General features: G+C 30.7%; 2 protein-coding genes and 1 non-coding gene across 5 annotated transcripts; 1 reads left to right on the top strand and 2 right to left on the bottom strand.

Moving 5' to 3' along the window:
• Window positions 1–1,322: 1,322 nt before the first annotated feature.
• LOC109789418 (uncharacterized) lies at window positions 1,323–6,923 on the top strand. Of its 2 annotated transcripts, none has more exons than XM_020348364.3 (10): window positions 1,323–1,726; window positions 1,936–2,033; window positions 2,129–2,174; window positions 2,908–2,990; window positions 3,078–3,142; window positions 4,084–4,145; window positions 5,564–5,623; window positions 5,854–5,886; window positions 6,393–6,481; window positions 6,567–6,923. In XM_020348364.3, the coding sequence occupies exons 1-9, from the start codon at window positions 1,382–1,384 to the stop codon at window positions 6,450–6,452; spliced, it is 852 nt and encodes a 283-aa protein (XP_020203953.1). In that variant the 5' UTR covers window positions 1,323–1,381; the 3' UTR covers window positions 6,453–6,481; window positions 6,567–6,923. The 2 variants fall into 2 exon arrangements, with proteins under 2 accessions (XP_020203953.1, XP_020203952.1); XM_020348363.3 differs by having other exon boundaries at window positions 1,324–1,726; window positions 6,416–6,481.
• Window positions 6,924–7,857: 934 nt separating this feature from the next.
• On the bottom strand, window positions 7,858–10,844 carry LOC109789417 (uncharacterized). Its single transcript, XR_014431831.1, has 3 exons — window positions 9,763–10,844; window positions 8,924–9,494; window positions 7,858–8,108 (listed from the first exon to the last, which is right to left on the bottom strand). It is a non-coding gene; the product is annotated as an uncharacterized LOC109789417 (transcript).
• A 572-nt stretch (window positions 10,845–11,416) lies between these two features.
• On the bottom strand, window positions 11,417–18,945 carry LOC109789427 (beta-galactosidase 6). 2 transcript variants are annotated; one of them, XM_083069192.1, is made up of 19 exons: window positions 18,844–18,945; window positions 18,521–18,710; window positions 17,478–17,573; window positions 16,985–17,097; window positions 16,520–16,586; window positions 16,077–16,169; window positions 15,830–15,973; window positions 15,449–15,543; window positions 15,168–15,276; window positions 14,896–14,980; window positions 14,691–14,809; window positions 14,424–14,594; window positions 13,980–14,161; window positions 13,735–13,826; window positions 13,360–13,469; window positions 13,131–13,235; window positions 12,915–13,022; window positions 12,630–12,775; window positions 11,417–11,764 (listed from the first exon to the last, which is right to left on the bottom strand). In XM_083069192.1, the coding sequence occupies exons 2-19, from the start codon at window positions 18,671–18,673 to the stop codon at window positions 11,623–11,625; spliced, it is 2,130 nt and encodes a 709-aa protein (XP_082925318.1). In that variant the 5' UTR covers window positions 18,674–18,710; window positions 18,844–18,945; the 3' UTR covers window positions 11,417–11,622. The 2 variants fall into 2 exon arrangements, with proteins under 2 accessions (XP_082925318.1, XP_020203969.1); XM_020348380.3 differs by lacking the exon at window positions 18,844–18,945 and having other exon boundaries at window positions 18,521–18,777.
• Between the last annotated feature and the right edge of the window lie 931 nt (window positions 18,946–19,876).

Below are 19,876 nucleotides of genomic sequence, written 5' to 3'. Positions count from 1 at the left end.
TGTAGAAGACTCATTGTACCCCATAGAAATAATAGTAAAATTATTTCTGAGTCACAATTTTTACTTTTATATAAAGAAATTTTTTATATTAAAAATCTTTGTTTACGTGTTTTGTTTTTAATTCTATTTTTTGGTTCCTCGCAAATTCTTGCAACTTGGGTTGGGAGATTTCAAATGAGATTTTTTATTTGGTCTAATTTTGCAATTCTACAAAAATACGTTTCTATGTAGTGTTTTGATGCATAATGGTGATAGGTTTCCATTGTGTATCTCTTCACACTATGAAAAAAATATTTTTGTTTGTGAGTGGTGTCCAACATCAAGGGCATTTTTTTTTTTATTAAAAGAAATATACATATGAAAAAGATTGAAGGTTTAAATAGCACTTTTGAGAGTGTGAATAGTACCTCCCTTATTGGATCGTTAGAAATGTGTGAAACTGAGAAAAAGAAATCAGTTGGGCAATGAAATTCTCTGGACCTAAAGAATTGTCCCATAACTCTTAAACACATCCAATTCGTACATAAAAATTTGTAGATGCCCAGTTGTATATTGGGCTTGGGCTACAAGTAATTGAAACTTTAATATGGAGCAAATGTAGGTTAAGAAATGAAGTGAACTTCATTTTTACTAACCATTAACTCTATGCTCATGATATATACACCTCCTTTTTTTTATAAGCACATCTCTTTTATTTAAAAAAAAAATTTATAAAATATTATATATATATTTTTTAATTTTTTAAATTTTACACCTTCAACTTTTAATTTTCTACTTTCTTCTTTTATTCACACACTTTTTTTTTTCTTTTTTAGTTTTCACATGCTATCAAAATAGGAGGGTGAAAAAAAGGTAAAGGGGGTGCATGCAAAAATTAAAAAAGAGAAGAATGATGTGTGAAAAAAAAGTACTAAAATTAAATATTATGAATGTAAAATTAAAAAAAAATTTAAAAAAATTAAAAATATTTAAAAAAATTAATTTTTTTTAAAAGGAGGTGTACTTATAGAAAAAAGGAGGTGTATATATCATGAATCTTAAGTGCCAATAGGATTTGGCCCATCTAGTTGGAGTTTTATCTCATGCGTTTTTAATGTGAATTTTCTTACACCGTTTATATATTAAAAGTGACCATGAATATACATTAAAATTTATAAGATTTTTTTATCCTGAAATAATTTTTTAAATTTTCAATCGCATATATCATAAGATTAAAAATAATTATGTGAAAAATCAACAATTTTATTATATGTAACAATCCAGAATTAAATTAGAAATTTAGCGTGTTAAGTTTATTTAAAAGATAGCAGCCGAAAATAATAATAATAAAATGATTACGGGAACACAGTGAAGAGATAGTATTATAGAAGCGAAGAGAGAAATGGCGGTAGTAGCAGCAGTGTTTCAGTCCTCATCACCGCACAGCTTCAACTTCAACTCTCACGCCTTACTCAGATTCTCTTCATCATCAATCTCAGCTTCATTTCCAATCCCTAATTCCGCCATTTTCTGCCGTGCCGCCAATTCCCGCACCGGCCCCGTCAAAAGCAAGACCAAGAAGAAGAAGCGCAAAAACAACGCCGACGAATTTCCCCTCCCAACCTCCGATTCTTCCGATTCTTCCCTCCGTTATCCTTCCGTGCCGTTGCCCGAACCTCCCGCCGGATTCGTTTTGGACGACGGCGGAAACGTTATCCACGCTTCCACTAATCGACTCGTCACTGTCGTCAGTGTTTTTTTTTTTTTTTTTTTCTCCTAATTTTATTTTTCAACTTTCACGAATATATTAGCTGAAGGATGATGATTAATTACGATTTAGGATTCGATTCGATGTTTATAGTTTTAGTAATGGTGAATAATGTTCTGTGTCACCTGTGTTGTTTTGCGTGTGTGTGATTTGTATTCTGTGGCGAGTTTTGAATTAGATTTTAACAGGTTGATACTACGAATGACCTTCCGTTGGAGTGTGTGATAAGGAGAGAATTCAAAAGTTCCGAGAGAGATGAATGTATGTTGCTTTGCCCTGTTGACACGTAAGTAAAGGGAAAAGCACAATCTGCAATGGTGTCTCTCTCTCTCTCTCTCTCTGTAAGCCTGATATATTAGGGTTTATTTATTTTTACTGCAGGCCTGTCCAAATATTGAAGAGCACGAAAGTTGATGGATGGTCTGCTGTAAGTTTCTGTCTCACATTCTAATCCTTCATTTGTGTGTGTATAATCATTAGTCATGATGCTATTGCTAGTTGCTACATCGAATCCCGACGCAGGAGTAATATTTATCTATGCATTCAGTAATTAATGATTTAAAAATTAGGATTCACAGTTTGTTTTGATGAAGACAACATTTTATATAAGGCAACTCTATTTGTATCCCTAAATGAATTTTCAGGTATCCAACCATTTACGCTGATAACATCTTTCAAAAGTTGAGGCTTCACAAACTCAAAAATAACATAATTTTGTTTCACGGTTAAGTTGTTTTTATTTGTTTCTAGTTATAAATTATTCTATTGAACACTATATATCACCTATATGATATATTTGAAGTTGTTTTTCATTGCCTTTGAATCTCACGATGCAAATTAGGATCATGATTCAAAAAATAGTTTGATGATTCTCAAATTTAATCTTGATTTGATAACCATGCTTCAATGTATTGAACACTATATATCACCTATTTCCTTTTTTGAAAGATTTGTACAGATTCCAGTACAATACAAGACATTGGCAAGAGGAAATAAAGTGAAAATGATGTGATGTTTTCGTAATTATTAGTGCAAATGGAAAAAAAAAAATATATAATAGGAACATTTTCTCCAACCAAATGGACCGTGCATATTTCCTTTTCTCTTTTTACCCTTTGGTGAATCTTATTACTCAATTTCATATTTTTGTTGTGTTTTAGATCAGTGATGAGGAAGTTGAATCTATTCTGCCTGCTGCAGCTTATGCACTTGCAAAGATACACATGCATCTTGTTTATAGTGGGTATGTTAACAGTTTCTAGTTACCCAAAAAAATCTGAAATTAACTTTTGTGTTTGATCATCACAATATTTCTGTATCTCCTAATCAGGTATTGTTATACAGCACGTGGTGGCTTTTGCTACACAGAAGAAGACATATTTGACTTTCACACAGGCAAGGATTTTTTTGCTTGCCTTTTCGCTAAAGTATTTTTGTTTAATGTTTCTGTCATCAGAATATAGACAAAATAGAGTTTGTATTCAATTTATTACAGAATAATTTCTAGTTCAAAATGTGGCTGTTATGCATTTTTAGATTCTATAGTCCAGGAGTGGTTTGTTGCATCATGCTGTTTGGACATTATTTATATTTGCTAAAAGCTTGTCATGTTTTTGATACTAGCTGGCTAGGGCCTGAATTTGCTAAATGTGAACTACTGCTACTTAATATTTTCTTCTTTGAAAGCCAACTTTTTGGTGAAGATATAACTTTCTCTCTGTTCTTTGTTGTATTCCCCTTATCCCCTCTATAATATGTGGTATAAATTATTTATTTTGTATCTATGGTCTTCAGTGTAGTAGCCACCTCACTATCCGCTATAATGGTTTTGGGGCTGGCCTCTCTGCACCACTATCCAAGTGGATAATTATGATATGAACTTATTTTTCTTTCCTATTCTATTTTCATGTGCAATTACCATGCTTTGTAAGAAAGATGTCTTCCATGTCTTTTCGTCATAAAGAATTAATCTCGTCATATATAATTATATATTCATTCAACCACAATGATAAGATATTATCTGCTTTAAGATTAAATTCACAATTTTGCATTTGGTCATCACTCAAAAAACCTCTTAATCAATGAAGTATGAGTGTTTTATAAACTCTTGTTTCTCTTCTTGTCCTATCTTTGTTTGTATCCCAACAAAAAGAACAGGGTAATTTGTAAGGTTCAATTAAGGAATTATTACCCAATTGTGTCTCTACACTGTAGTATTGGGATTGGTGATAAACTCATTCTAATTAGGCACTCACTGCTTAAATGGTAATCTACTGCACAACTATTTGAAATTTTACACCCTGAAAATAACATAGGATGCTTTTACCATTTTGTAGATGACGGCAAAGGAGTAGATGGCTTGCCAACTGAAGGTGTAGAAATTACATCTTTCAACCTGGTAATTTTTTTTCCTTCAATTATGCAAATTTGTTGTCTTATTTTTTGTTTCCCAAAATGTAAATTGAAAACAGTAAATAATGATTTTATTGTTTGACTGAAAATGATCCGAACAAGGAGAAAGATCTCTCCTCCAATAGTTTCCTCTTCACAAAGGGTTTCCCATTTCACAACTCATTCACTTAATTGTCTCGGAAAACGATTTCTTTAATGATCCCTCTACTCTTACTCCCTCCTATTAATTTATCTTCATCAGCAACTCTGCTATTGTCCCATTGAAATTTTATGACCAGGAGTTTGGCATTGAAGGAGAGAATCAAGAGACTTTGTATAATTTTCTATTATGTGATGAAATGTATGGATTTGTGTATAAATTATAAAACCTAGAGTACTAATCGTTATTCATATTTATCAAAGTCCTAATTAATAAGGTAAACAAATCATGGGATAGGGAAATATGTAACCAATGCCAAGAGATAATGAGAAATAGAGACTAATCCCTAAGGATAATCTAAAATATGATAAGATATTTTCCTTTACTCTAGCATGTCCTAACAGGATTTATTTTCAACATGAAAATTTTTAACTAAGCGATTTCTATGTTAGCAAAGAATCAAAATTATCTTGCAATCATTCTCCTCTCTAGAATCTGGATGTATTATAATTGTTGTGTGTAATGGGTATATTGGATAACGCTTTGTGATTGTCTTTATGTGGTAATGATCAATTTTCTGAGATGAATAATTTTATATTTCATTTGTAGGTGTAGTTACTGTCGTCCCCTGCCTGTGTTATCATATGAATGCTTCTCATGTTTTCTCATCTTTTTTTACTAATTAAGTATACTGGAAGAATCCTAGACCATGAATTCATTATCTTTGTTTCCTTATATTTCTGTCCCCTGCCTGTGTTATCATATGAATGCTTCTCATGTTTTTTCATCTTTTTTACTAATTAATTCTACCGGAAGAATCGTAGACCATGTTTTCTCATCTTTTTTTACTAATTAAGTCTACCGGAAGAATCCTAGACCATGAATTCATTATCTTTGTTTTCTTATATGTTTGTCCCCTGCGTGTGTTATCATACATGAAGGCTTCTCATGTTTTCTCATCTTTTTTTTTCACTAACTAAGTCTACCGGAAGAATCCTAGACCATGAATTCATTATCTTTGTTTTCTTATATGTTTGCCTTTGCTGCATATACGGAATTTACTTTCTCACATCCATGTTGTGTTTACACCATGAAGAAGAATGCTTTATTTGTTAAGATGCATTTTTTGTTCAGTTGTCCACATCTAATATTTAAAATTTAGATGATTGCAAAGGGATCTTTGGCCTGTTGCGAACCTCAGTAGAACTGTGGACATTAAGATAGTAAGATTTACAGTGTTCTAATGTATAGCCTTTTACTTGCAGGAAGATGCCCAGTACATGATTTACACACCATCTGATCCACTTCTTTTTGTTGCTGTGAAGGTGAGCTTCCATTTTAACAAGCCTCGTAAACCAATTATTGCCATTTGAGAACCGTGGCTAGATTCCATATCATCTTTAGTCACTTTTCTCTCTGAAAGGCTGATTATAGTTGCCTGGAAACTTTCCAGAATACCAGTGTGAATGTAGAGTTAAAGTTCTTTTAGTTCCGAGTTTCTATTGTTGGCATAAAGTACAGGAAATTTATTCTTTTTTGTCCTTCCTTTGTGCAGGGTGAGAACGGGATGTTATACATTGCTGATGATGTAAGTAGGAAAAATCACTAATTCACTACAGAATTTATTCAAAAGTTCATTTTCTTTCTCATATTCTTTATGTTGCATGGATCCATTTTTTCCTTTGCTCCATTATTTTTAAGTTTAAAAAGTCACTTCCCAAGGGATTTTTAAGGCAAGCATGGTTTGAAAAATATATTTTCTGTGATTACTTTAATAGTTTAATTTATAAAATGTCACTATTTTCATTTTTTGTTTTTAAATATTTGTATAAGAAACAATTAATATAATAAAAAGTTTTTTCATTATTTTCTATCTAAATATTTAGAAACAGAAAATAAAATAAAAATATGGTAATTTTTTTAATTAAGTGAAAATAACTAAAGAAAACAGAAAAAAAAAATTAAAGTAGAAAGATCTTTAGAATTTGGCTGCCTTAATATTTTCTGGTTGCAATATCCACTCTAAACAATGTCAATTACTCAAGTATGATCTCATTCTCAGTTTCAGCTTTAATTGCTTGTATACACTTGCAGCTAATGGTAACATTTCTGAACAGGATCTGCTCGAGGATCCTGCTGTTATTGATGCCATAGATGAGGAGACTGAATTTAATGCCTTGGTGGTATGTGGATACATTATTCCTAGTTAACGTTTTTTTTTTTTTGAGTTTGACCCCGATGCATTTCTTATTGTTGTGTTGTCTCCAGGAAGAAGAAGCTGCACTTATAGAAACAATGATGAATGAAAGATAACCTTGTATACTTTTTACTTTTAGTGTTTATCTCTGGAATGCCGCGGCCTGGTCTTACTGCAAATATGTGGCGATGGATAGACTGACCCTACTGTGTGTATATGATCATTTTTGTTTAGTATGGGATAAATCCCCCTTGGTGTTTTTGTTTAGTGAGGGTATCAATAGAGAACGGGTTCGTTGTGTTAACCTCCTATTTTTCTTGTTCACTGTTTAGTGTTGAACTTGTACCTATCGAGATGTCTAATTAGCCAACAACACAACTTTCATCTTTGAAACTATTTAAGAAAATAAAAGTATTGATTTTGTTAAATGTACATCCATTACTATTTCTTAACTATTGCAATTTATCGCTTTAAAGAGTTGAAATTCTCATTTAATTGAGAGTGACCATCAATGCTAATTTATTCATTGATTGTGTTGCATAAATTTAGTTAAACTTCAATTTACACCTAGAGGCTAGAATATTCCTCCTTTAAGGACAAAAAAAAAACACAAGACAATTTTTCTTTTTTTAAAAGGTTCTATTTGTTTCCTTCAAAAACTGTGCCAAAATATTCTCATTCTTTGTACTAAAAAGTTCTCACCCAATTGTAGAAATATCTCACCTTTTAAAATCCATTTCTTCCATTACTAAAAATTTTAAAACATAAATATCAATTTTTTTTGAAGTATCTATCATTGTTGGAGTATGTATCATCTTCATATTTTGTATTAAAAGAGAAAAATGGGAGAGGATTCATTTTCGCGTAGTTCTACTTCCTGTCCTTTTTAGAAAAAGGAAGGGACGTAGTAAAACTTGAGGAAAATTTGAATAGAATGTAGTCAACAGAAAATCACTATGTAATTAAGAAGAAACTGTAAAATTAATACTTGGTTTGTCCGTCATATCTTAGAAAAAAGCATTTATTGTATTTTCTCGAGTCATTAAACATAAAGCAAATCTTTAAGAGGAAGATACACATGATCTGTTAATAACATCATAGACTTTCGGAAGATTTTCGTGAGTTAGAAGTAGCTGTATTACAGAACCTATCCAAGCAGAAATGTACTAAAACAACTTCATGGGGACATGACTTCTCCAGATGATTTCCTTTTGAGGTAAGAGACTCGAATGACGATTCACCTGTGATTAATGTGTTCATGAAAGAACACCATAAAGGTTAACAAATGTAACATAGAGCTATATTAATCCACGCAGCTATAATACACACATTAATTCATCTCAATTTTGAGGTAGTACTAACCTCTTTAAAATAGCAAGATATTTTGGCAAAAGTCCTTAGTTAATGTGATTTCATATCGTGTGGATGGGATTTTTTGTTGACCACATATCGCTTTTCTTCAGCTATCTTTGCATAAATCTCTCCCTTTCTTGGAAATACCTCATAAAAGCTCTTGGCAGGAACTTTGGTATCAAGAACCCAAAAAGATTGATGGAGAAATAAACCAGATTAGCCATCGCCAATATCCTCCCAAACCAAAACCACGCTTTATCCTGTTTGTGTAAACAATTTAATCAAACATTCATTTCACAAACCTTTATCCTCCAAATTTTCATTCATAACTTTAAGTTTGAAACTTGTATAAATAATTTATTAAAATAAAGGAAAATATATGTGTATATAGATAGAGATTCAATCAAAATTTAATAATCCAATAATTGAATTAAAATTTTTTAATCTATAAATTAATTCTATAAAATTTTTAAAGATCCAGTAATAGAATTAAAAAAAATTTAATTTATAGATTAATTTTACAAAATTATTTGATATTTTATTTTATTAATTTAAATAAATACAAAATTTTATAATTAATTGTTTTTTAATTTTTTAAAAAACTTTGTATATTTAATCTATTTATTTTTTTTTAATTTAATAATTTAATAATTTTTTTTAATTTAATGATTGATTCGTTAAAATTTAGGGTAAAATATGAGTTTTTATATTAATAAACTTTTATTCTTCCACACACATTATATTTCAATTTCACAACCTTAATTTTAGATTAAATTAGTTCACATTAGTCTTTCTACCATTTTATAACAATACATCAGAAATGTTAATAATGTATTGTGACTATCGATTAAATTAAAAAAATTTCATGCCAACTAATTGAAACAATAGCCCCAATCGATCATGTGTTTAGAAATTAAAAAATTTAATCTAGCATACACATTTTATAAAATCAAAATAAAACTTTTTAAACACTTAGATAATTAAACTAAAATAAATAAGACGAAGAGCAAGTAACAAAAGTTGATGCAAGAATTAAGCGACATCGATAATCTGAGGGAGCAAATAGAAAAAGAACCTTAAGGTGTGGATTTGTGGGCAAAGTGTTGTTGAGCCATACATCATGTGTCCAATCAATATCCACAAAGATCCTTCGCACAGTGTACATCAAAGGCACCATGGCCCTCACGGGTCCCGAAAACAGCGTCAAGCTACTTATCACATTCTCCGTCAGTATTTGGAACGACAGCAAGAACAAGTGTGGGCTCGCCGAACGCACCGCGGCCTTGTCCCCTCGCCCAAACCCACCAAGCACGTAGGCCAGCGGCAGGAACAGGCCCACCGTGCTCCCAATAACCACGTACACGTGGAAAGCCCCGCTTCCCTCGAACATGTGGGCCGGCCCAAAACCATGCGAGGGAAACGCGAAACGCCCCAGTAGCATTAGGTAGATCGAGATCAGGGCCGAATAGGCTAGGTCCAGAAGAGGCACGAGGCCACTCGCCGAGAAAACTAACACGAATGCCACTAGCTGAAGCTCTATCACACGTAATGAGCCCATCAAGCTCATGCTCCCATGTTCATCAGGCCCAGACATTGCTAATGATACCCCCGACATCGCTTCTACTCCACTTAATTAACCTTGTTTCCTGGTTACAAAGAAGCAATTAATTCATGCAAAATGTGTATAAATTAGGTCAAAACTTGAATACAAATGTTCAGGTAAAGAGAACTAGAGATTTATTACTTACATCTAATGTAAAATTTATTAACATATATTTATGCATTCTATTTTTATTGAATAAAAAGCACTGGCTATGTATATTTTTTTAATTGTAAGTTACTTGAACAGTAATGCATGATAGAGAAGCAAATAATACGTAGACATGCATGTACTGTACAGTGTACATGACGTACCTGCTAAGTGGTGGCTGAACTGAACGAAAAAGATGCGATGAAAATGACTAGAGATGAAAGGTGGGGTTGATAGTTTATGGGCAATGGTGCATTGACATGTTTTTAGATAGAGATGCAGAGGGAATGATCAGAATTTAGAACTGAAACACGAGGCAGAATTGTTGTGACATGTAACATAGTAACGTGTCGACTACCATGCACGACACTTGCTTTTCTATACACGTGGCTCATATCACTGTTCTACTCGTGTCACGCTTTAACCTCAGTTGGGATGGGAAGGTTATTAACTTATTATTAAACAAACAAGTATAGATGTGTATAATGTTATATATACATATATATAACTGAATGAGTAACAAATAAATGTTTTTAAATAATTAATTTTATAATATAAATATATTGAATTTATATTAAATAATTTAAATTATAATATAAGATATTTTCATTATTAATAATCTTATAAATATTAAAATTTAATTTAAAATAGATAAATTATATTAAATAGAACAGATAATTAAAAATTAAATATGCTAGTATTTTATAATTAAAATCTATAATAACTTATATATATAATAATAATACGTTTGAATATATAAATTGTATTTAAAATTAATGTACATAAATATTTTTAAACATATAAATTATATTTTAAATTTATGATAAATAATTTATATTCTAATAAAAAAAATTATTTTATTTATTGATAATTTATTTTAAAATATTAATATTTAATTTATAAATAATTATTTTAAATAAAAATTAAAATAGTAATTGAAGAAAAATCTTTAAAAATATTCCTACAAGATAAAAGTTTAAATTTAATATATAAAAATTGATTTATAAAAATAAAATGATAATAATTTAAGATAGTTGAAAGATAATTGTTTAACTGATTATATAAATAATGTATGAAATGTTGTTCAAAAGTAGATAAAATAAAGAAAATTGAAAATGTAGGTCCAATTAATAAATCATAACCCACTCTTCAAGTTAATTAAGTAGTCTACTATATATAACTGCAAAAATTGTTTATAAGTATTTGATAGAAATTTACTCACAAATCCTACAACTTGAGCAATATATAACATGCATAAAGCTAACCCCAAGCAAAGAAGAGGAGTAGAACGCATTCTTCTTTTCTTCTTTCTCTTATTCATTATTTAGATATTAAGATTTATTAATTCTATTCAAAATGTTCAACTAAAGTAGTATTTTATGTCCAACTAAAGCAGTATTTTAATTTGTACCATGTACGGAATAAATTTTATTTTATAAAATTAAAATTTATAACATTTTTTAAATATATAATTTATAAAATAATTAAAATTGGTAATAAATAATTGTTTTGTTACTATACTTCATATTACGATAAATAATTTATATCGTTGATACATTCTTTTAATTACACTCATTCACAACAATTCGCGTTTATACTTGAGGTTTGAGTTCTCTTCTTTAGACATCAATTTGTTTCCCAATAAGTTTTTTGATTTTGAAAAAACCATCGAATTTTAATTCTCACGTAAATTCTAGCTAGTTATTAGAAGAAATAAAATAATATTTGTAATTATTTCATATATACTATACAAAGTCTCTAATGTGATAATTATTTTTTAATAGTTTTCCATTATACGTACGCCGGAGAAAGTAAAAATAATTCAATCTTTCTCTTTCATTCCTTTAATGTTAAAAGTTACAATAAATTCCAAAGAGTATTTGGATTATGAATCCCAATCAATTAAGATTTGAAGAATATTACACATTGGATCAATTGATTTACTATGAATGTGCAAGAAAATATTCCTGAATTGTATGTGTTTTTATCTTTTTCTCATATAAATATTGAGTAGCAGTGAGGAATTAGTGATTATTTAGACAAGTGTCATCTATATTTGTAGATGAAACAGTGTTGAGGGAGATATGAAGAGGATTCCCACCATCCTCCTCAAACAGAACCAATATGTTTCCATTTTCATTCAGAAACGAGCGAGGCACATGATACCTGTTCAGTGTTGCCATCAACAAAAATAAATCAAAACCAATATTACCAATATCTGAATTTAACTTTCTGCTCTACTTTTATTCAATACGAATAATATCATGTTAATTTTATAATATTGCAATAGTAAAATATATCAGCCAATGATAAAATTTTATTAAAAATAGTATTTCTCATTATAATACAATAATTAAGCAGAAATATGAGCAAATTTGATATTGGATTTTGACCTATAAAGAGAAAGACTTTCACCACTCTCTAATGAAAAAAAAAAAAAAAAAGATGTCTGTAACGCACAAATGCAAATTAACATTTTGTTTTGTTTTGATCTTTTATAAGTAAAATCAAACACTCTACTGAAGCATATTCATGAAAATGGTATCTGAGAGTTGGATAAAAAGTATTTGATTCTACTCATTAATGTGAATAAACTTTCATGAGTTAAAGCCTTTTTTGTTTTTTTTTTTTTTGAAGAGAATTGAAGTTCCTTATTTAGGTTTGTTACTTTATTTTATAGGTCAAAACATGCTTAAACTTTTGATGTATTAGTGTCATAAATTGCTTGTTTTTCATCTTATTGCATTGTCTTTTTTGTCTACCTTTATATTATGTATTGGTATGTATAAAGACTAACTTAAAAAACATTCTTTCATATATAGAGATCAAATAAAAGTAGGTAAGAATCCGTTACTCACATCCATCTTGCTCTAATGACATTACAGTAATATTTTGAAAACATTTTTCTTCACAAAATCCGTTTACAAACTTTTGCATGTAAGTATCAAATTAAGAAAAAACGAGTTTCAAACAGAGAAAAATGGCACATTTAAATTATAAAAAAAAAATTGGGCATGATGGGTTAACTTACAGAGTTTGTGAAGGTTGGCCTTTGGAATGATGAAACGAGATCCAATAACGGCCAATGCTTTGTCCATTCACCCAAACATGGCCTTTTCCCATAGACTCAAGGTTCAACGCAACAGGATCATCACTCTTGGGTGAATCAAATGTCGCCTGCAATAGCATTATTATGATCACTAATACTATATATTAATTTTATTTATTAAAACTCCACACTTTTTTCATTCCTTTGCCCCTCTTAGTTTTTAGTGTACGTAAAGAAACAAAAACAATGGTTTATTGCATAAATTACCTTGTACCAAACGATTGTTTGATCAGTAGTATTCCCTAGTTCAAACCATTGAATAGAACTGTCACTTTGTTCTTCGTATATTTCTAATTGCTCTCCTAGTAATCCAACCTGTAACATCACGTTGGAAAATATGTCATGCTGTACAATTAAATCTTGTAGATTTGCAGCAATTAAATGTATAGGAATAATAACGCAGAAAATGAAGAGAAATTAAACCTGATATCCCCATGTAGAATTGGTCAAATCGTAGGACTCTTCACTGCATTCAATTTCCACCGTGGTTAAGCCAGCGAATCTCTGTTCAAGAAATGCTCCTGAATCCTTTTCATTAACACATCGTCACACAATTGTTATAATTAGCAAAAAAAAAAAAAAACTAAACATTTTTTCCTTGATGATAAAAGTAATTAGGGTATTAATTTTTAGGGAAGATAATAAATATTACCGGGAGTCCAACCATAACGCTTAGTATAGATATATTGTTTGTCCCTTCATTTAGGGTCACAGGGACCTCTAAGGTGAATGACTTCACATCGTGACTTCCATGTGCCCCTCCTACCACAAATAATCAACATATGACCTCACTTTCTTTATAACTATGAATCTCTTGGATTTCTATTAACTAAGTGTATTTGGATAATATTATATCAGTCACATTATAAATCATTTAAACACTCCATATTCTCTTTAATTCACTCTTTTTTTTTTCCCTTTAATTTATTTTATTACTATTGTTCACTAATTTTTTAAACCAACACTATAGGGTTCAAGTTCAACTATCAACAATGCCTTTTTGAGATTTATATGATTCAATATTTACCTAAGTATGTGCCGTCTGCAAAAGCATGGACTACATGAGCAGCTGACTGAACTTGGAGTTTTGGTTCACTGCAAGATAAATTATGTTCAAACCTGTTCACAAAATCAATTAATTTCGTCATTAGTTAGTATTAAGTTTATGAATTAAACCATCAATGATGTGATTTAATAGATAATAAGAAACGTGTCAGATATATTTGAACCATTTTGTGAGAAGTAAGATAATTAAGTGGATGTATAACTAACCTTAGCGTATACCAAAGGTAATCTGATTTGTCTTTGGTTACATTCATATGCTCAAGTAATGAGTTTGATATTAACGATGTTTGGTCAAAGTTAGGGATGACATCCTGAAACTGCTCCCATTTATCTGCTGAGCTGAAAGTTTGTACTGGACTTATGATTCTTCTGTTGCATTTTGTATTTACCTATAGCATGAATGTGTATATCTAATCAGACAACTAAGGAAAAATAAGTGATACATTGGCACATGTAAAATAGTTTTATATTGTGTTATCTAATTAGAACTTCATTTATAATATGTTTGGTGACTTTTAAAATAAATAAGGAAAAAATTATACTAAGGGTGATATTTGATTGGTGCACATGACCGTTAAACTCGACAATTAATCACTAATATATAATTACCAAGCATACACACTAATTAATGCTGACAAGGTTTTAACTTACAGTTGCTGTATTGAAAGTCACATTTTGACAATCTGGTAAGATACTGATCGAATTTGGAGGCAATTGGTATGATCTGTTGCGGAATTGGACAGTGAAGATATTCACATGATCATTGTTTACAAGGAAAGCAGCACATTTTCCTTCTTCTCCTTCTTCTTCAAAAACATAACCCTAATTGAATTGAAACCAAAACCCAAATAAAGGGTTGTAATGCAATTAATATAGATGTATGTTCTAGAAAGGGAATGAAACTATGAAAGTACTCACCTCCTGTAGTTGACCTAAAGAGAAATTGCTCTGCTTTCCTTCCAATAAAGTGGTAGAACAAGACTTGATTGCTGCATGCAACTCCTTAAGATGTCCCCACTTGGGTTGCCTTAATAGACCTAGTGCAAAAATTAGAATAAAGAAAGAAATTATTGCATATTCATCACGTGGATGTAGAGGGGAATAATTAATGTTCTATGTTTACCATATTCATCAAGTGGAGCTTGATCATAATAGGATGTTATAACATAAGCAGAGCTCGTTCTCCCAAAATTAGTTCCACCATGGTACTAAGTAAGTTTACAAAAACAATGTAACTAATGAGTTATGAGAAGATAAATGAATGGTGGGAAAATTAATTAGCTTTATCTTAATTGGAGCTAGCTTTCAAACAATTTATGATATTCTAGCAACAGAAAACTAATTAGGAGAGGGATCCTATTGAATCATAAGAATTGAATATGTTAATGTCGATACCATGTAGTAGTTGACATAGCTTCCATTTTTTCTTGCAATAAAAAGAGTGACATGGAATGCAATGTCTTCGGCAGACCTTATGTATGGCTCACCACCATAAACGTGATAGCTTCAAGAGAGAAAAACAAAAACCAAACGGTTATTTGGGATAATGAATAAAATGCCTTTTATGCTCTCACAAATGCAAATTAATAATGGATGAAAAGATATTTGAATGTTACATTATTTAAAATAAAATAAAAAACTAGGATTAGTGATTGTGTAGAATCAAAGGAACGTACAAAGATGTCCAATTTTCTGTCCACAACGCGGGCTTGTTGGGAGAATTTGGTCCCGTAAAAGTTTCCCCACATCTCATCCCGTTGCATGTATTGATCTGCAAAAAAATAAAAAAAAAATAAAAAAAAAATATATAAAAAATCAAGCTGTCAACAAATTATGGAAAAAAAAAAACTTCTAAGCCATTGGCAGTGAAGTAAATATTTGATGAAAAAATAAAACTAAGAAATTGAAGATTCGTTAACTTTTGTTAAAGAACGAAAGTAATTTATAATTAAAAATGTCAAAAATTTTGAAAAGTAGTTTCTTAATAATTTCTATAAAAAAAATTAAAATGCATGATAAATTTTTTAGAATAAAAAGTTGGGCTGAATGGAACTGACCACTGGATCAGGAGCGTCAGTTTGCTTACACATAACCCACGGTACGCCAGTTTTGAGGCCCACTGCCATTTTTGCAGCCCACTCAACATACCTCGATCCTTCTTCTCCAAATGCTTTTTGGACGTTTTGATATTCATTCTCAATCTTTATTTTCCATGTTATTACGATTTAATAAAAAAGATAAAAATAGGTTTTAGTACATTAAAGTATTGGTCGAATAATTCCACTCATTTGGAAGGAATCATACCTGTGACAGTATAATTGGGCCTCCTTGAGAAGCATATAAGCCCTCTGATTGCATCATGCTCACTATTTTTGTCGTAAAATTTTGCATGTACATCTAAATATTGAAATAGATAAATTTTAAGAAAAAAAAGATAAAGAGATGCTATAATAATCACACTTATAAAAAGATTCTAATTAATTCACCACTAAAATTTACAAAATTGCTTTTATTTATTTATTTAGAAATTTTGAATTTGAACTTCTATTGTAAATCGGTATGCATAGTTTCACAAAATCGAATTAATGTATCTTGAAATTCATTTGACAGTGAAGACAATACTATTGAATTAAACTAAATTAATTTTGAACATGATAGCATGATTTCTTCCTTTTTAATGATTTGCATTATATACCCAAAAATAAGGGGTTTAAAGGTAAAAACCATGGTTGGCCTAGCTAACATACCTTGAATGGTTCGTTGTCAGTTCGGTAGACAATGCCAGGAACATCATGTAACCAAAATGGGAATCCCCTACAAGTACATCACAATGAGTCCAAAATATGTTTGCTAATTAATTTAGATAAAGCCGAGTATGATGGTATCATAGTTTATTTATGTATATAATAAATAGTTAACATAAAAAGGAAAACCAACAAACAAGCTTAAAAACAGTCACACACTATCTTGACCGCGTCCAAAACTTAATTCATCCATGCATATTACAAATATTTAAACTATATATTGCCACCCCCACCATATTTTATATTCAGCCATGATATGTATAAACATATTGTAAAAGTATATGATATGACAAACCATGAATCTCCACAGTCTATACTTTGTTACTCAAATAGCATAATACTGTTTAAAAGAGGCATTATTTGATTTTGAGGTTCTTATCGAGCTAGAAAAGATAGAAGGGAAATTACCCGTATGTCCATTCACTTTCAACATAAGGTCCAATTCTGAGGCACACATAAAGCCCTTGAGCTTGGATTTCCTTTATGAATCTCACCAAGTCATATCTGCCGCTGAAATCATACTGTCCTATGTACGTAAATACTTTGCACATATACATACAGATTGGGTGTGTAGTGTAGAAATTAATTAATCTCACTTCCATTTTATTTGACAAAGAAATTGAAGACTACTCAAGTCAATTAAATTTTTACCAAGTGACATAAAAAGTATTTCCCAGAAGTAAAAATGATCGCGGGAGAGAAAAAATGGGGTTTAGGTATATAGAAAAGTTGAAATAGTAAAGAAAAAAAATTATAAAGAAGGAAATTAAGATTAAAAGGAGAGAAAATTGTATTTTATCTAATATATAAAAAAAATGAAGGAAATATTAGTGTTGGTGAATTTGTGTGAAGGATATTTATAGGAACGCATGTGAGAGTGAGAAAGAGAAAAATGATATACCTGTCCGGGTTGGGGCTCGTGTAGATTCCAAAACACGTATGTCTGAATCACGTTGAGACCTCCTTCTTTGGCTTTCGCTATCAACGTTGGCCATATCTGCACAAAAAGCTTTTGTCAAAATTCCTCACTTTCTCTTTCTCTGCCCTTCTTTTCTGCCTAGCTACTCGTGCAAAACAACTCTTCCATGTTGTACCTTAATTAAAATCTTCCAACCCGGGTTTCTATGTCGTTTACACCAAATTGAAAGATAATACTATGTATTCAAAATCCTTTTTGTTGACTCAATATATCTACCTTAGTAGTGGGGTTAGAATAATTTTAGGTTTAAATTTTATTAATGTCAGACAAAAAAATAAACTTAAACTGTATCATGTTAGATTAATGTATTATTATATATGTAACCAAGGAATTTTAACCTTTTGTTATCTATTTTTTTGAGCAGCAAATGTGAAGAAATCTTATACTACTATTAAATAAGAATAGAATAAGTTGAATAACTTATAAGTGTGAGGACTCCATAGCTAATAATGTTTTGAATGTAATGTGAAATTTACGAGTGTGATTTAACAATCGTATTTCACTAAATAATGGGTGCTAAATAAACTTAAGCGAAGTAACCAAACACTTCACTACTATTACTATTACAACAAATTAAAATGTGATATATTATCATGTGAAATGCCAAAGAAAGTCAGTTGTTTAAGGCCGTCTTATCAGAAATGAAAGATGAAGTCGTTATAAAAGCAGGGAAAGTCATGAAATGTAGCGTACCGAATATATATATCTTGCAAGAAAAGCAATATCATTAAACCTATTAATGTTCAACTAACATGTTGAGCTAGCTTTTTATGACATTGTACTAAAGTTTCTACTTTCTACCATGAAGTTCAATTCTTACAGATAGCAGTCATTCCTCTGATAAAAAGTAAAATTTCTGTGTATGAAACTCAGAATTGCTTAAGCTTTTGAGAATAGTGGGAGTGAATGAAATGCTAGATTCATGTTTATTGATGAAGTGGAAATTGAAGGCATTAGCTAGTTACCTGAGGAGTGCTGCGAGGATAGTGAATGGAACCGGAGAAGAGTATTTTCCTGTGTCCATCAATGATAAGGGACCTTCCATCATATGTGACCTCTTCTGCTCCCATTGCTAATAATGCCAAAGACATCACAACCAGAATCACCCAATTTTCCATTCTCTCACAGACTTGCTCTTTCTATTTCTCTCTCAACCTGTCAGCCATATATATAACAATAACGCAACAGGTTCAGATTCTTTTATGCATGCGAACGTGATGCCACTTACAAAGTACTAATACTTTAGACAAATGGGACAGTAAGTATTAAAAATGAATAAAGTAGTCACAATTGAAGTGGGTGATTATTGACCATGCGCGACCACAACTAATGTGAGTCCTGCGAGATTAATTCTCACTTTTATTCCATGTGGATATAACACCTTATCAACGACCACATTTGTTGCCAATAATAAAATAGCTGAAACAATAACTCTTGTATACAATTGTTGAAGACTTTAGGGAACAAGGGTATCGTCGTCATTCCATATCGATCAAGGACATGTGACTCGTTGTCCCTTTCCCTTCTCTATTTCTTCTCATAATACAAACATGCATAGAGGATATTCTATTATTGCATTTGTTGCTTTTCATCAATACTGACAATCATGAAAATAATAGGATTGTCTCACACTCACACCAACAAAACTCCTATCATAGCCTTTTCTTTTCATTTTTATGCTCGTCACAACCCAATAAAAAAATTATCAGGTCATCTGAATCTATTATTAGTACTTTTTACTTTTATTAATCTTTGTATCTTCACGTGTTACTAATTCATTCCCTTAAACATATATAAAATTCAAAATTGTTTAAAAGTTTGCGTTAACTTCAAAACATGGACCTGTTTTTGTTTTATCCAATACGTGACCTCATTTATATAAAGTCTATAAATAGGTCAATCGACTAATAAATTTAAGTATATGACTATATGTATATTAAATATAAATATTAATTATAAAATAATATTTTATATTTTAAACAGATCAGCTTATTAAACCTATTAGGTTTTTTTAAAACTCTAAAGCTTGAAATATTTTAATTAATAAACAGAACAAATAACATGCTCCTAACACGCTGTGTCATCTATTTCCACTCTTAGATACCATTGACAATGACAAGGGACAGACATATACTACGTTATAATTTTTCCTTTGGGCATAGGCAGGTTTCTTAGTTTCTCGTGTACTGGCCCAATTAGTCAAACGGGCTCATATTAAAGATTTTGTTTTGTTTGGAGAACAAACTAAAAACAGGAATCATCTGTACGTGCATTTCAATATATGGGCAAATTCAATCCTGATTAGGACCTAGTCCAGAGCC

Source organism: Cajanus cajan, chromosome 2 (assembly GCF_000230855.2).
Source record: "Cajanus cajan strain Asha chromosome 2, NIPB_CcT2T_4, whole genome shotgun sequence".
Classification (NCBI taxonomy): Eukaryota; Viridiplantae; Streptophyta; class Magnoliopsida; order Fabales; family Fabaceae; genus Cajanus; species Cajanus cajan.
Note: the sequence above shows the minus strand (reverse complement) of the source record. Positions and strands in the feature narration are given on the sequence as shown.

Excerpts from the sequence above, each read along its gene's own strand:
- LOC109789427 (XM_083069192.1), bottom strand. The coding sequence starts at position 18,673 with ATGGAAAATTGGGTGATTCTGGTTGTGATGTCTTTGGCATTATTAGCA. Across the intron at positions 16,170-16,519 it reads CTGACAACGAACCATTCAAG|ATGTACATGCAAAATTTTAC; the intron begins GTATGTTAGCTA and ends TTCAATATTTAG. Across the intron at positions 12,776-12,914 it reads AAACAATCGTTTGGTACAAG|GCGACATTTGATTCACCCAA; the intron begins GTAATTTATGCA and ends ATGCTATTGCAG.
- LOC109789418 (XM_020348363.3), top strand. The coding sequence starts at position 1,382 with ATGGCGGTAGTAGCAGCAGTGTTTCAGTCCTCATCACCGCACAGCTTC. Across the intron at positions 2,175-2,907 it reads AAGTTGATGGATGGTCTGCT|ATCAGTGATGAGGAAGTTGA; the intron begins GTAAGTTTCTGT and ends GTTGTGTTTTAG. Across the intron at positions 5,887-6,415 it reads TGTTATACATTGCTGATGAT|GATCTGCTCGAGGATCCTGC; the intron begins GTAAGTAGGAAA and ends ATTTCTGAACAG.